The sequence below is a fragment of the Asterias amurensis genome, chromosome 7 (genome assembly GCF_032118995.1).
Source record: "Asterias amurensis chromosome 7, ASM3211899v1".
NCBI classification, from domain to species: Eukaryota; Metazoa; Echinodermata; class Asteroidea; order Forcipulatida; family Asteriidae; genus Asterias; species Asterias amurensis.
In genome coordinates this window covers 20,022,854-20,039,096 of record NC_092654.1, presented here as the reverse complement: position 1 = coordinate 20,039,096, position 16,243 = coordinate 20,022,854, and the positions used below count along the sequence as shown (strand labels likewise).

Sequence of the window (16,243 nt, the reverse complement as noted above, 5' to 3'; positions counted from 1 at the left end):
AAATTTTGACTCCCATAAATGGCCGACCATGTTAGTTCGCACAGTAGAAGGAAAACCACGCAATTTCGAGGCAAACTTGTGTGGATCATTGTATTCTACTTTTAAAACATCTTTCCAACCATATGCATTTTATAAAAAACGGTTACAAACGCTTTTGTTTTGACCAACTCGTCCGATCCAAGGCAACGTGTTCCTTTAAGCTTGATAACCAGCAATGGAGAGCTATTGGTAGTATAAAACATTTCGAGAACAGCCCTCTGAAGTAGCGTAGTTTTTGAGAAAGAAGTAATTTCTCACTAAAATATTTGAAATGAATTTGAAACCTCATACATCTGAAAGCACACAATTTCTGTGACAAGGGTGTTTTTTCTTCCAATATTCTCTCGCTACTTTGACTACCAAATTTTCACAGGTTTGTTATTTCATGCATGTTGAGATATGCCAAGTGAGAAGACTGGTTTTTCACAGTGCCATAGGTGTCCCGTGCCTACAAACATGGAGTTTTACTCAATGTTATGATGATCTTATCCAATAAATAAAACGATTTAGGCCAGAGTGCCACATGAGAGTATTGTCTGTTATCAGTTTTCAATTTTGAATCTAAGAACAATGGGGGGGGGGGGGTATAAAACCAGGGAACCTGAGATGGTATCAGGAGATTAACTCGATAGTAAATTTAAACAAAATTTTTTTTTAATCTATTAGGGATTATTCTTTCTGAATGGACTTCAACTGTTTCAATTTTCATCGATCCCTACAAAACGTGAAGTGTACCTTACGATATGAAATTTTCACAGGTTAATTTCATTGTAAACATTTACATTTAGGCCTATATTGGATTAAAGCAATCAATGGTTCTAAAATACATTTATACGACACTTTGAAGTACAGCTTTCTAGGATTTTTAAATAACTTCACTTTTTCAGACCAATTATATCATATTGTGAACACATACTTTATTGCAAAATCTTCAAAAGACACAATACTCAATGCATATTTTGACCTCTGAATTTGAAATATTTAAAATACACAAGTGTACAGAACTTCTGAATGGTATTTGTTATTGAAACTTTAACCTTTTGTTATCTGCTCAGGAAGGGTTATTTATTCAAACAGCTAAATGTGGCCAACTGGCAAAGCAGTCTGGCGCACAAGACTTATCTTTTAATGGTTGAATCATCATTACAGTGTGGGTTTGGTTCCTAGTCATGACACTACACTTGCATTGAATGTCTTTGAGCATTAAACAAGGTACAATGTAGGAACAGCAAGGCACTTAACCATGATTGCTTTCTTAACTCAGGTGGGGGGGTTATAAAACCAGGGAACCTGAGATGTGGTAGGCATATTGTATTAGAATGACCCCTTGGTGCTTATTTGAGCAGCTCATGGTTGTATTCTACCCATGGAGTTGAGAAATTTTGAGGATCTATCAAAGTATGTCCAACTACATGGGTTAAAATGTTGTACACACCTCAATCTAGCTACATGTACTAGGATTGTGCTACAAGAACAGTTTATTATTTAGTGAAGTGTGTACATACATTGTGTACAATATGAAAAGGAAGATGGACGACTAAAACCTGCTCAAAATGTTTAAATACTTAACCCATGATATAGCCCTGGGGAAAGTTCACTTCTGTTATAAATACTACATGTATAGTGAAGGGTATAGGATAGAGGACGAGTCCTACTAGGGCTACATAGGAAAAAAGCCTCCCGATTGGTAATTACTCAAAACAAATATTAACTTAAAAACTGACTTGGTAACGAGCATTGGAGAGCTGTTGGTAGTATAAAACATTGTGGGAAATGACTCCCTCTGAAGTAACATAGTTTTTGAAAGAGAGGTAATTTCTCACTAAAATGATAAAAGACTTCTAGCTAGAAGTCTTTTATTCCTATCTTAAAGCACACAAATTCGTCCTACAAGGTTGTTGTTTCTCTCATCATTTTTTCGCAACTTCGATGACCAATTGAGCCAAAATTTTCACAGGCTTTTTATTTTATGCTTATGATGGGATACACCAGGTGAGAACACTGGTCTTTGACAATTACCAAACGTGTAAGATTCTATTTTGTTCTTAAAATTTTAATCCTGTTACATGTCTCAAACAAACCAGGGAAAAAATGGTGATCGTAAGCGCAGAGTGCGGCGGTGAGCAAAGCCATGAAATTTGCCTCGGGTTGCATATGGTGAAAGAAACTGTGCACTGTGCGAATGCCATACATGTACAGTGTAGATACATAGGATAGACTGTCTTGTAGACTGGCATTGTCTTTCTATGAGTTATGTTATCTTTCTGACAGACAGAGGGAGTGACAAAAAAAATTAATACCAATAGTTCATGTATTAAAAATCTAACATTAATGTTTCTTAGCTTTACCCATTTCATTTTAATGGCATAATATTTTTTTGTTTATATTAAGATTTCTTTATTAAATCTTGAACAATTTACATATTACCAGAAGAAAACCTACCAACAGTCATAATCCTACTCTATATAACACCATGCTATAAGAATGTATCTAATTCCAAGAGTACTTGTCTATGTGCAAGAACTTACATGGACATCCACATCTAAAATGACATTTTTGTTCTAGTTGTAAAATAGCAAACCGAATCATACAAATTAAAACATAATTAATTGACACTTGGAACCACTCCTAACCCTTCAAAATTCAACTTCATATTGATTCTGAGCATCAGAGTCTACCAGTACGGGTACTGCAATTAGCTATTTGCGAGTTGGATTTGAATAATGTCTGGTACAATGACTTGCTTAGTCACAATGTACTGCTTACATTTGAATTCCTCAGACTATACACCTCTCTTAATACCAAATGCATGACGTCATAATTCTTACCCAAAATGAGGCTATGGGCGCATTTCCCCCATCACTTGCAGTGGCTGCGCCCATCGCCTCGTTTTGAGTTAGCATTGTGACGTACCTCAAGCATAAATATTAAGAGAGGCGTATAGAGACAGTTGTTATGTCAAATGGTTCGGGGCAAGCTTTTGTATTGCAACCTCCAGATGAGCAAACCCTGGCTCCACTGTGCCATACACATCCATTCATTGTGTAGGGGTGTTCCCCGTCTCTTACGTAACTAAGCAAAAACTTGCCCCTAATCATGTGACGTAGGTGTGGCAACTGTCTTGATAGTGTCAGGAATTCAAATTTAAGTGGTAACTTGTGATCCAGCACTTCATTGTAACGGACAACATTCAAATCCTACTTGCAATGTGGCTTATTGCAACCAAATCATGTTAGAAATTTTAAGAGTGAAGAATAGTCCAAGGGTGTTTTCCAAACCTCGGGTAAGGCTCCAGGGTCTGTTTGCTGTTGAAGCACCTTTGATGTACAATGCTACAAAAATGCTACAAGAACGTTACCAGAGTTGAAACATAATCCTAGGTTTGGAAAGTCCCCTAGTAAATCAATTAATGGAATTTGAGTTAAATAATCACCACACAAGAAAATGCAAACAAGATTTGTTTATAAGACACTATTCTATAAAAAGAAAAGAGAAAATGGAAATAGAACATGTAAAAGTTTATAGTAAATACAGCTATCCCTACCAAGCACAATATAGTTAAAAAAATTATTAAATGCATTTTATAAATATTAAAAAGCACCAACAGAGCATTGGTAAATGGCATGATCAACTATTGAACTTTGATTCAAAACCGTCAAGTCCAATTCTATGGCAAGACGTGACAAAAATCATAGCACTATTTAGAAAACATTTTTGCAGGCAAACATTGAGTTTGATGATCAAAAAAATAAAAATAAACCCAAATTTACTAAATGTTGCCTTTGGGTTACTGCATTATAAAAGATTTTCTTATTTTGGAAAAAAAAAAAACACACTCAAATCTGGCAAGACTAACATTTTCAACTTGGACAAGACCTCCCAGGGTCTATCGACAAACAATTCACTGACATTATTATAGTAACTGTGTACTCAACACTATCTTAGCCACTGAATACATTAACATCTCACACTCCATACTTTCTGGTTTGGAGTCCTAAAACTCAACAGACAACTAATCACAAGCAATGTGAAACCTTGGCATTTCGCACAGATGGATCACAAATGCGTCACAACCGTAGAATTGGGTGAATGGCTAGACCTCCATGCACCTGCACCTCATTCCACGCCTAATGCGTGCAGGTACCAAGTATTTGCGATAAGGTGTATGGCACTTTCCCATACAAAAAGAACACAAAGAATACTGGGCTCATAATTATCATCAATGCATATATAGCCCAATTTCATAAAGCATACAGTAAGCACAAAAACTTGCTCAGCACAGTATAATATTGCTTAGCAGAAACAGGTTGCCAGCCCAAATTACATTGGTTTGCACTCTTGTGGCTGGTCCTCGACCAAATATTTGCTTCAAGTGAGAGATCGCAGCATTTTGTGCTTAACAGCTTTATGAAATTGGGCCTATGTCTCCTGTGCCTGTCCTTTCAGAAGTGGGTAAAGAAAAACAAGTCCATGTGACATGCCCGTATAATTAAATTGACCAATGGAAAAGCTTAATTTGCCATACAGCTAAATTGGCAGCATGCATGAAATTGCCCTAGCCCTATAATACCTCTGTGCTGGCTCTACACAGATAAACTGTAGTATAATATGAATGTGGAAGGCTGCCAGCGCTAGAATTTGCCCCAGTTAGGCACAGATAGATGTACTTCATACCCAGCATTCTGTATGATTTCCATTTAAATTTACAGAAAATTCCATTCTAAATAGTCCAACATGTAACTTTGATTTAATTTCTAGAACTGCATGATTAGTTATTTATGACGTAGGAAACAAGCATAGAAAGTTATTAAATTTGCATCAATATCAAAACGCATACATACACCCATAATTAATATTACTTATATGCACATGACACCAACCCATTCACCCCGAAAAGTAATTACTTATGCACATGATTTCTGTTTGTTTACCCCATTGCTTTATTACAATTGAGTACAATTTTGTGACTTATTTGACAAAATTGTCAATGAAAAAAACTTAACCGGTTAAAACACTTTTTTCCCCGAATTTTTATCTTAAAGGCAGTGGACACTATTGGTAATTACTCAAAATAATTATTGGCATAAAACCTTTCTTGGTGACTAGTAATGGGGAGAGGTTGATGGTTTGAAACATTGTGAGAAACGGCTCCCTCTGAAGTGCCATAGTTTTTGAGAAAGGAGTAATTTTCCATGAATTTGATTTCAAGACCTCAGATTTAGAACTTGAGGTCTCGAAATCAACCATGCAAACGCACACAACTTCGTGTGACAAGGGTGTTTTTTTTTCTTTCATTAAATAGCTCGCAAGTTCGATGACCGATTGAGCTCAAATTTTCACAGGTTTGTTATTTTATGCATACAATGTTGAGATACACCAACTGTGAAGGCTACCCTTTGACAATTACCAATAGTGTCCACTGCCTTTTATGGCTTCTAATCATCTTTATCCTGACATTTATGTCATGAAATTTGAATTGACATGATTGAATGCTACAGTAACTAAAAAAGTGACATCAACCAATACAACCACAATGAAGATGCAGCTTGCTTTTTTATCACAACCCTTTCGGCCCCAGATGGCACTGGTTTTAGTCAAGTAAGGAATTTAAAGATTCTGGAATTCAAACCTTTTAGTGCGAGATTTATTCCATTGGATTAATAAAAAATTATTAAAAACCAGGCATGGCTGGAAATATTGTGATGGATTTGCAAAAAAGCAGTCTCTACAAGAGCTAAAAAGCGAGAGTAAAAAAGTTTAAAACATAGTTTCTATTTTGATAAATTTATATAAATAAATAATTTTAATAATAAAGTTGAAGTTTTTTTTGTGAATGTCTGCTTAAAGCTCCCTGTAAGTGAATGAATGCACTATGTGAAATGCACCATGCAGAACTTCTTTTCGTTTGCCTAGATAGTGGGTTGATCAGTGACTATTCTTTGCACATACATGTAGTATTGGAAAATATTGCTTCAAGGCAGTGGACACTATTGGTAATTACTCAAAATATATATCAGCACAAAACCTCACTTGGTAACGAGTAATGGGGAGAGGTTGATAGTATAAAACATTGTGAGACACGGCTCCCTCTGAAGTGATGTAGTTTTCGAGATAGAAGTAATTTTCCACGAATTTGATTTCGAGACCTCAAGTTTAGAATTTGAGGTCTCGAAATCTTGAAAGCATCTGAAAGCACACAACTTCGTGTGACAAGGGTGTTTTTTTCTTTCATAGTTATCTCGCAACTCTGACGACCAATCGAGCTCGAATTTTCACAGGATTGTTATTTTATGCATATGTTGAGATACACCAAGTGAGAAGACTGGTCTTTGACAATTACCAATAGTGTCCACTGTCTTTAAATCAAGTTAGCATCGTTTGTTTAGTATCTGACTCGAGTTTGAGACTAAAAACAAGTCCTTTGGGATACTTTTTGTTTGACACAAAACACCAATGTTTTTAACCCATTCCTCAAAAACTACAGCACCTTAGCAAGTTCATGTAGTATTTTATAATTGGGGAAGCTTTCTACCATCATTGCCTCTAAACCGTGTAAGTTCAATGAAAATCTGTGGACGTTTGTGTGTTGTGATGCACTATAAGTACCTAAACTCTGTAAGATGTTGGCGGCATAATGCAAATGCACAAGAAGTATCTGCAAGCAAAGCTAACTAAAAGCAACCAGTTACAAACAAATTTGTACATTATGTTGCATTTGTGATGGGAATCAAACGTTTGAGTTCATGAATCTTTTCTGAACTCGGCAAGCTTGCATGGTTCATAATTATTCAAGACTTTTGACAAGAATAAAACTATAATACCGAGCATGTCAAAAACAATGGCATAAAAAGCAAGTCTTTAAAAAGTTTTCATGCATTTACTGTTTCTTCATATACAATGTGTACACAATTGTGTACAATGTGTATAATATGTGTACACATGTTAATTGCCAAAACCATCGGTAAATTGATTAAATGAGTTAAAAATTTAAAACTACAAAGTTAAAGTTATAAATACTTTTTTATTTCCTTAATTAAGCATGCATAAATAATTGTTCATGGTCCCTCTTAAAATGTTTACCGTCAATTAATTTGATACTCTGTTAAATAGTATAGGCTCAGTAGGTAAAAAACTATAAATAAGTAGTAAACTTTGAGTGAATAACCATACCATGTTTAAATCTCTTTAGCAAGAGTGTTAAAAGAGCCGGTGTGGTCTCGGCTCGACTTCAGGAGAAACGTTGAGACTGCAACGGCTCTTTTCAGAGCCAATACTGACCCACAAAAAAAAAGACTTATGGTTTTACCTGCAAGTTAACTGTTTATTTATAGTTTCTTCCTATTTATGCACACCATGCAAAGCTTCAAACAGGTTTATAGGCTCACTGTTTGGGAGTTTCCATGGTGGTGTCTTCGTTATTCCTTTGAATGTAAGAAGGAGCACCTTGATATTGCTGCGATCCCCAGTACATATACGGCATCGTTCCAGCAACCAGAGCATTGATGTCAAGTCCAGCCATAGTGTTCATCATACTCTGACGGTACTGAGAATGACCCTGTCTGTCAGTGCTGGTGACCGACTCAAAACTTGGCAATGGGGGCCTTTGATTGGCCTGGTGAGCCTGTGGAGGGTGCTGCCTCATGCTGGGTATCTGTAGATGTGGCAAGGGTTGTGTCTGGGTATGCGGTGGAACCTGCTGCTGCTGCTGATGCTGTATTGACTGGGACTGGGGAAGCTGTAAGGGCAGTGGCTGTGATGGGTGATTGTTAGTTTCTGGCATTTGTAAACGCTGTGCATGGCGCATCTGATTGGTGATCAGCTCAGCGTGAAGTAATCGAGGGTTCTCCTCCTCTTCGGCCGAGCAGGGCTCACTGTCTGCATCGTCGTCCATCACCTGCTGTGATGACTCGCTAGGGTGGCTGTGCCCGTAGGACTGGTTGTGCATCTGCATGTGGTGCTGCTGTTGCTGCTGCTGCGGGTGCATGTGCTGCTGGGGGTGAACCTCTGGTTGTGGCTGGTTGAGAGCCTGGATTTGAGCATGTTGCTGGTAGGTGTTGTGCTGCTGTTGTATTGGAGTTTGCATCTTTGGTTCTGCATAAAGCTGGGGTGCTTGTTGTGCAGGAACTGTAGGCGGCTCATTGTTAACGTCTTCTACACTATCGTTTAACCTCGGATGCCTCTCCTGATTCTTCTCTCTGACAAACTTGGAGACTTGTTCGGCTTTCATCGGAACATCTAGAGGGGGTGGTGTAACTTTTTCGTCAAGGTGTTTCCTTTTCCTACTTTTGCCTGAGGAGTTGAAAATACTGGGACGGCGAGACCTCCTGGCGATGCTGTACTCAGTCTCTTTACCATCGTCGTCAAATTCAATGACAGGTTGTGTGATGTAGCCAAGCTGCCACATATCGATGCCATGTTCTTTCTTTTTGTGAGTCTTCAAACTCACCTTGTGGGCATATGCTTTTTGGCAAACATCGCAGATGTACGGCTTCTCTCCAGTGTGAACGCGTGTATGAACTTTCATGTTGGAGAGTTCGGTGAAGCGTCGCCCACAGTGGGGGCAGACAAACGGCTTGACCTCCTCGTGCATGATCACATGGCGTTTGAGATGTGCTTGGACTTTGAAGCTTTTGCCGCACGTCTGGCAGATAAACTGGCGATGCTGGGAATGTAGCGTGCGATGTTTGCGCAGGCTAGCTTCCCAGCGGAAGGCACGGCCACAGCGGCTACAAACAAACGGCAGCTGGCCAGTCTCCCCGAGCTCATGTACGGCTCGGTGATGGAGCTTCAGAGAGCGCCTCTGGCGAAACATAATACCGCATTCTTCGCAAAGGTAGTTTGAGTGGCAAGCAGTGTGGGCTAGGATATTGGAGAACAGTTTTTGGCACAAGGGGCAGCGAGTAAGGACCCTAGCGATCCTCTTAACGTCTTCGGGGACTTCTGGATCGCCATCGCCTCCATCTTCTGCCTCGACTCCTACTGGCTTTGTCTCATCACCCTCCTCACCTCTTTGAGATGTCCCTTCGGGCGACCCATCCTGTGCAGCTTTAACAGCAGTGGTGTCTTCCTCTTCTGCAAGATGCGTCTGCCAGTGAGCCTTCATCACGTCTGCTGAATCAAGCTGACTTGTGCATTTGCGACAGCAGTAGACCTGAGCGAGAACAGCGTCGGGCCCAAACAGTTCCTCGACTGTCTTCCTGTGAATTAATAACAAGTGTTTGTCAATTTATGATTATTTTAATCTCAACAAAAAGTTAAAAGTATAAGTAAGTTATGCAGCAGTGATAAATCAAATTTAGGCAGACTGTAGGTCTTGTGTCCATGATAGTGTATGCTTTCCACAAAGAAAACACAACGAAGCAAGTTCACAAAATACATGTAAGTTTTTGCTGAACTCAACCTCATCTATGAAATTATGCAACAAATGTGTTAAGATAAAGCAAAATGAGTTTGTCCACCTATGTAAATTTGTTGTATACATTTGGAAAAAAACATTATCTATGCTATTGCTTTGCTTTACCATTGATAAACCACAGGTTGATACCACCTTTGTTTCAAAACTTATGAAAGTAGAAACATCAAGAGATAACAGGGAATGACACTGAGAAAAGTTTAAAGTTTTATCTACCGGCACATTTTCTCAAATTTTAACCCCTTTTAGATGTTATTTTTCAGGAAAGAAGTTGCCAATGAATTTATAAAAAGAAAATATTTACAAATGTTACCCCTGTCTGTCTTTTTTGGGTTGTTTTTCCATAATGTGTAACGACTCATTAGCCTGATCAAATTCAGAAATATTTAGGTATTTTGATCAAAGAATCCTTTAAAGCAATCACTCAACATCCGTGAACAGAGTTGTTCGAACCCCCACACTTTGTGTATCACAATTTATATATAAGGTAACAAACCTGTGAAAATTTAGCCTCAATTGGTCATCGAAGTCAGAAGAAAATAACGGGAAACCCACCCTTGTTTCCGCACATTTCGCCATATCATGATGTGTGTTTGAAATAAATCTGTTATTCTCGATATCGAGAATTGATAATTGTTTTAATGTTTTCTCAAAAAGTAAAGCATTTCATGGAATAATATTTCAAAGAGAAGTCTTTCACCATGACCTTCTGTTAACCCTGGGTGTTATTTGTAAATCTGTGGACTTTTAATTTTTCTTCTCTTCAGAAATGGTATAATAATGGCTTTAAAACCAGCACTTACGTTGCCGATCTAACCCTTCTCTGCTTGATCTTAAAGTGTTTCATACGCTTCTTTCGGGCGCTGGTTTGACGTAACTTTCTCCTCAGACCTTTGGCATTCTTCTCTTCTTTAATTGTCTCCTCTTCTTCCTCCTCTTCATCTTCCATGGCAGCTGCTTCTAATTCCTCCAATTCCTCGTCTGTTTCTGGCTTTGGAAGAGATCTTTTCCTCTGTCGCAGTGACTTCTTCTTTCCTTTAAGGTGACGCCCTAGCCACGCCTACAACAATGTAAAGAAAAGGAAAGTTTTACTGTTGCTTTTTGGTCACAAATTATTTGAAAAAGACACTAACTCAAAAAGAGATACCAATATGCATGCACATGGTGTTACCGCAAACTTCTCTTAGTAACACTTCCGCCATGCAAAGTTTCCAAACCTACAAATTAGTTGATGGTATGGTAACTGTGGGCAGACAAGAATGTGAGTGTAACCCATAACCATAACAAAACAATTGTTTTCGCCTATGGTGCCATTTGCCCCATTGATTGTAGAAAACACCATGGACCCTGTCACAGTGTGCAACGATAGACATTATGCATTGACGTCATCCAGCCGCCATCTTTGAGGTCAAACGGTGAAGAGACAATCGAAACGCACATTGGCCAATGAACAACCTCCTTTTGACCTCAAGGCGAGGGCGCCGTACTGAAATGACGTCGTGTGCATAAGGTCTATTGTATACTGCATACTAAGCTGTTTATACCTTCTTCAAGCCATGGCGACTCGGTTCATGTGGGGAGAAGTCTTGGTCCTCAAAGTCATCAATAATCTCCCCCTCCTCATCCTCCTCCCCATGGCTCACAATCTCCGCGTCTTGCCCTCCTTGTCCATTCTCACCCTTAGGTTTCACAGTCTTCGGCTCTTTCTTCATGATTTTGATCTTGATTTTGACTGGCATTTTTTTCCTTCGCTGGCTTGGTTTTGGGGTCGCAGCTTTTCGTGCCCTGCAAAAACAATTGTTTTAACATTTGCAAATTTATAAATAAAGTAGAGTGTTGAAGTTGGGAGACAGCCAACTATTGACATCTTGCTTTCAGTAAGTTCAGTTGAAAAATTCTTACTTTTACAGCATCATAAAAAATTAATTATACAATAATTGAAAAGAGTTCATACTGCAGAAGGTTAGTTTTACAAAACCAACTCTTGAATTAATTAAACGTGTCAGTGAATAACTGTCATTTACAGGTGCATCATTAGCATATAATGAATATTCATGTATATTCATTAGCTGGCTTGAATATTGATGTGACCTGTACCCTATAGTGGGAAAAATGCATCATTAGACCCACACCCGACCCAGCAGTGTCGTGGTTGACTTAAGCTAAGCAGGTTCCAACAACAATAGGTACTCAGTGTCTGAGGAATGCTTCAGTTGGGGTGAACAGAGTTGAGAATTGTATGTATTCACCTGGTCAGTTTCCAGTTTTGAATTAGAAAAGAAACCGAGGTTAAAGTTGAGTGCACGATTGAAGAATGATTCAGATGACAATGCACCTTTTAGGTTCTGTGTTTTCCTGTGTGAAGTACAGGTCAAACTTAAGTCAGGACGTTGTCTCCAAGATCTGTGAGGACTTCCCAATACACAGCTCACTGTCTCAGTTTGATTAAATCCAGGCATTAACGCATGTGTTTTCTGTTGCAAGTATCTATTTGGAATAACTTAAAGCTTAAGGGCAAGAGAGGAGACAAGTCTGGGGAAGGATCAACAACTGTAAGTTGAAACTTTTGTGTATTTATATCTTTTGGCTTCAGACTGGCACACAAGAATAAAGATCTTGACAAAAAAGGGAGAGCTATTTTGTTTACATTGCAAAAACTGTTTGCATTGTCACATTCTAGTTAAAAAAACTTGCAGGCGACCCAAAATTTGTTTAGTTTACTTGTGTTCACCTCCCGCAACATAACAGCCTAATTCCTGATAATGTAACATTAAAATTCCAATATAACAACAGACAAATGGGTAGTGATTAGTTTAGTTTGTTTTGCTACAATGTTATTAATAAAAGTTGCTGTTCAGCAACTTGAATTTGTCATTTTGATATGGAAGGTATGAAAAGAGAGTATTTTTAATTATTCATTTTACATGTGACCGTACCTTTGTATAACAAGGGCAGCGATTCCTTTTCTCTTGAAGAAACTGGCAAGTTTACTTTTGAGTTTGGGGTCATTACACTTTGAGCCCCACACAACATCTCCTTCCACTGTTGCTTCCATGCTGCAATAACAAAAATCCATAGCCATGATTATTTTAAGAAAGTGGTAAAATCAGGCAATCTGGTCAATAGTCCGACAAATGGTTGTATATTTTGCACATTTTTTACATACACAAGAGTCATCTGAACCGTCTGGTCTACAACGTTCGGGAGGATGGATGGTTCTGATTATCGCAAACTACCAAATACTTGATCTGATTATTCAATAACTATCTACGTTTATCGTTTGGTGATTCTAGCCACAGTATAGCAAAATTTAAGTAAAGTTCTTTGCAATTCACTCACTGAGGTGGATTGCTCTTCTGAAAGGTGTAAGGGCACTTGTTGGTTAAGTGGGGGGGGGGGGGTTAGATGGCCAGGACCAGAAGGGCAGATTTCCCCCAAGCACTTACGCACAGAGAGATACAAATAACCAATAAACACTTCACCAAGCAGACTGAACTATAAAAGTTATAACATAAAAAGTCTTCAAGCAGGATGCTCTTTCACTCTTCAGTGCAAATGTTTTTCTTCTTGCCTAGCCCAAAATGTGGAGTAATCTTTCCCGAACATATCATGTTAACAGTCATGGCGCTGACAATGTTGTAAATGAAATAGTGTTAATTAAATAAAGTTTAAAACAAATATAGCGCTTTGTCCACTCTCAAACATTCTTTAAATATTTAATCTTCAATTTTGTCAATCAAGGATTCAAGACAACAAACCAAACAAAATAAGAATTTAATTTTAAGAAAGCACTATCTTTTTACTAAAGACTTTAGCTTCAGAGTTCTCAATGGTCTCATCTACGATCTATTCTAAGACCTCGTTAGCTTTTCACTTGACTAGTTTGTTTGTACACAACACACTGGACTAGCCCAGTCGTACACTAACTAAAAAGCAAACGTAGACTACACAAATCCCTACCCATCCAAAAGCACTTCAGCAAGCTGTGCATGCGACTCCAATCCCAGTCGAGTTTTCATTGCGTCCCATCGCTCCAGCTGATTCCCAATCGCCACCTGCCGCAGTCGACTACTCCTTGGTCTCATGGACGTGGTAGATTCGGAATTAACTGACGATTTTCTCCTCCGAGTTCGACCAGAATTGGTCTCGGTTAAAGGAGAAATCGGGGCGATTTCGACCTCATCAGAACACTCCTCCATGTTGAACTGGCCCAGAGTGGACAAGAGGTGGCGCTGCATTGTAAACAAGAACATGCGGTTTTTTGTATTGATTTCTTTTGTGCGCAAAAAGGGAGGGGCCGGGCCGTTTGCGGTCACGAAAGAGCCATTAACAAAAATCACCATTTAACTCTGAACAGTGACACTTTCAATGGGTTTACCCAGACAAACATTGTTGTTTGATAAAAGCTATATTTAGAGTTTCTTAAAGGATTTGTTCGTTGCGGATTCTTTGTCGTGACGAGACCCGATAAACTTTGATGTCATTATACGATCCGCAGAACTTTTTATGAGCATCCACATACACCGAGTTTAAAAGTGGGTCTGTTCTCTATGCTTTGAAAGAGCGAGGGCGCTATAGCTACATAACACAAATCGAGTTTTATGTTTTGAACTTTTTTGGCGAACTTTAATAGTGGAACAAAACCTAATACTAATTAATGTGTCATTTCAAACATGGACTAATGATTTAAAACAAACTGCTCATAATTTTGTGGACCATGATGTTAATTAGTTTATCATACAACAGATAAGACTAGTCCTAACTCTTTGTGAAATCCACCCCAGGACTGACCAAACTGTGCACGGAGCAATGCATAATATACAACCATTCTAAAACTTATCTGGTTTTACATTTTTGTTGTGGACTTTATGTGGAAATGTAATTCTGCAAAAACTTGTTGATGTTGTAATGAGTCAGAAAGAGGGAAAAGCTGCAGCTAACTGCAACAACTGGAAGTGACCAAATCCAGTTGGCTTCAGGATTAAGACAAATGTAAATCCTTTGTTTAGTGTAGACATAGTTCACCAGCTCCTCAGAATGTCATCATGGAGGTAGAAATAGAACTCCATGACCTGATTGAGTCATTTGTTAAACAAATATTTTCTCTTCAGTCAAGAAACTTTACAGAAATCAAAACAAATAAACAAATTAAGAAACAAACTTTACATCATACAGATATATGTATGAATACTTTATTCATTCACAAAGACAGATGTTACAAAACAAATACAACATATTTATTTTTTTAGACACCAAACATGATTCACATGGATTGATTTGATGACTAATTGGATTTTCGTTGAAAATAATGGAAACAATCACCAGAAATAAAGATTTTACTTATAAAGAGATTTCAACTTTAAACAAAAAACACCTAAACTGTAAACGAGTCTATGGCCAGTTGCATTATCAATTATTAAAGGGAAGGTACACGTTTGGTAATTGTCAAAGACCAGCCTTCTCACTTGGTGTATCCTAACAAGCCTGTGAAAATTTGAGCTAAATTGGTCATCGAAGTTGCGAGAAAATGGTGAGAGAAAAAACACCCCTGTTGGACGAATTTGTGTGCTTTCAGGTAGAAACAAAAGATTTCTGGCTAGTTATTATTTTGCTGAGAAATTACATCGTTCTCAAAATCTATGCTACTACAGAGGGAGCCGTTTCTCACAATGTTTCATGCTATCAACAGCTCTCGAATGCTCATTACCAAGTCCGTTTTTAAGTAAATTATTTGTTTTGAGTAGTAAACAAACGTGTACGTGTACCTTCCTTTTAAGGGGCAAGTATAACACGCTTAATACACATCTACACATGTAAGTAAGTAAAACATTTATTTTGTTGAAAAACAAAAAGCCCTGAAGATTTTTTTTTCTGAACAGAACCTACAATGAACACAGGTAAACTTTTACTGCGATTTGACAAGGATGTATGTTTCATTGAAAGAAGAAGAGAAACAAGAAACACAAATGTTGACCTCGTTATTGTACTGTACATGTATTCAGATATAAACTTAAAGGAACACGTTGCCTTGGATCGGTCGAGTTGGTCTTTGAAAAGCGTTTGTAACCATTTTTTATAAAATGCATATGGGTAGAAAGATGTTGTAAAAGTAGAATACAATGATCCACACAAACATGCCTCGAAATTGCGTGGTTTTCCTTTTACCTCGTCGACTAAACACGTCGGCCATTTATGGGGGTCAAAATTTTGACTCCCATAAATGGCCGACCATGTTAGTTCGCACAGTAGAAGGAAAACCACGCAATTTCGAGGCAAACTTGTGTGGATCATTGTATTCTACTTTTAAAACATCTTTCCAACCATATGCATTTTATAAAAAACGGTTACAAACGCTTTTGTTTTGACCAACTCGTCCGATCCAAGGCAACGTGTTCCTTTAAAGGCACTGGCACACCTTTAGTATTTACTGCCAAAGACCAGAATTCACACTCGCTGCCAAAGTGTACGTTTTAAGACCACAACTCAGTTTTTGTTGAATTAAAATAAACCAGTAACAACAAAACTTAACATCTGTGAACATTTTGACTCAATTGGTAATTTAGGTTGCATGAGAATAGTAAAAGAAAAAACACCCTCGCTGCATAAACTTGTATGCTTCCATACCTAATAAAATGCTTCATGCCTGAAGTCTATTATTATTTGAGTGAGCAACTACCTCCTCAAAAAACAACTATGTGTACTTCAGAGGGAGCCCTTCCTCAAAATGGTGTACCAAAAGGTCCCCATTACCAAATGAGTTTCAATGCAGTAACAGTCACTTTGAGGTAGTAG

At 38.2% G+C, this 16,243-nt stretch overlaps 1 protein-coding gene across 1 annotated transcript; it reads right to left on the bottom strand.

The window, feature by feature from the left end:
• Positions 1–622: 622 nt before the first annotated feature.
• Positions 623–13,638, bottom strand: LOC139939431 (uncharacterized). Its single transcript, XM_071935335.1, has 5 exons — positions 13,412–13,638; positions 12,388–12,507; positions 10,996–11,236; positions 10,255–10,511; positions 623–9,236 (listed from the first exon to the last, which is right to left on the bottom strand). Exons 1-5 carry the CDS (start codon positions 13,534–13,536, stop codon positions 7,421–7,423), a joined length of 2,559 nt encoding a protein of 852 aa, XP_071791436.1. The 5' UTR covers positions 13,537–13,638; the 3' UTR covers positions 623–7,420.
• Positions 13,639–16,243: the final 2,605 nt, after the last annotated feature.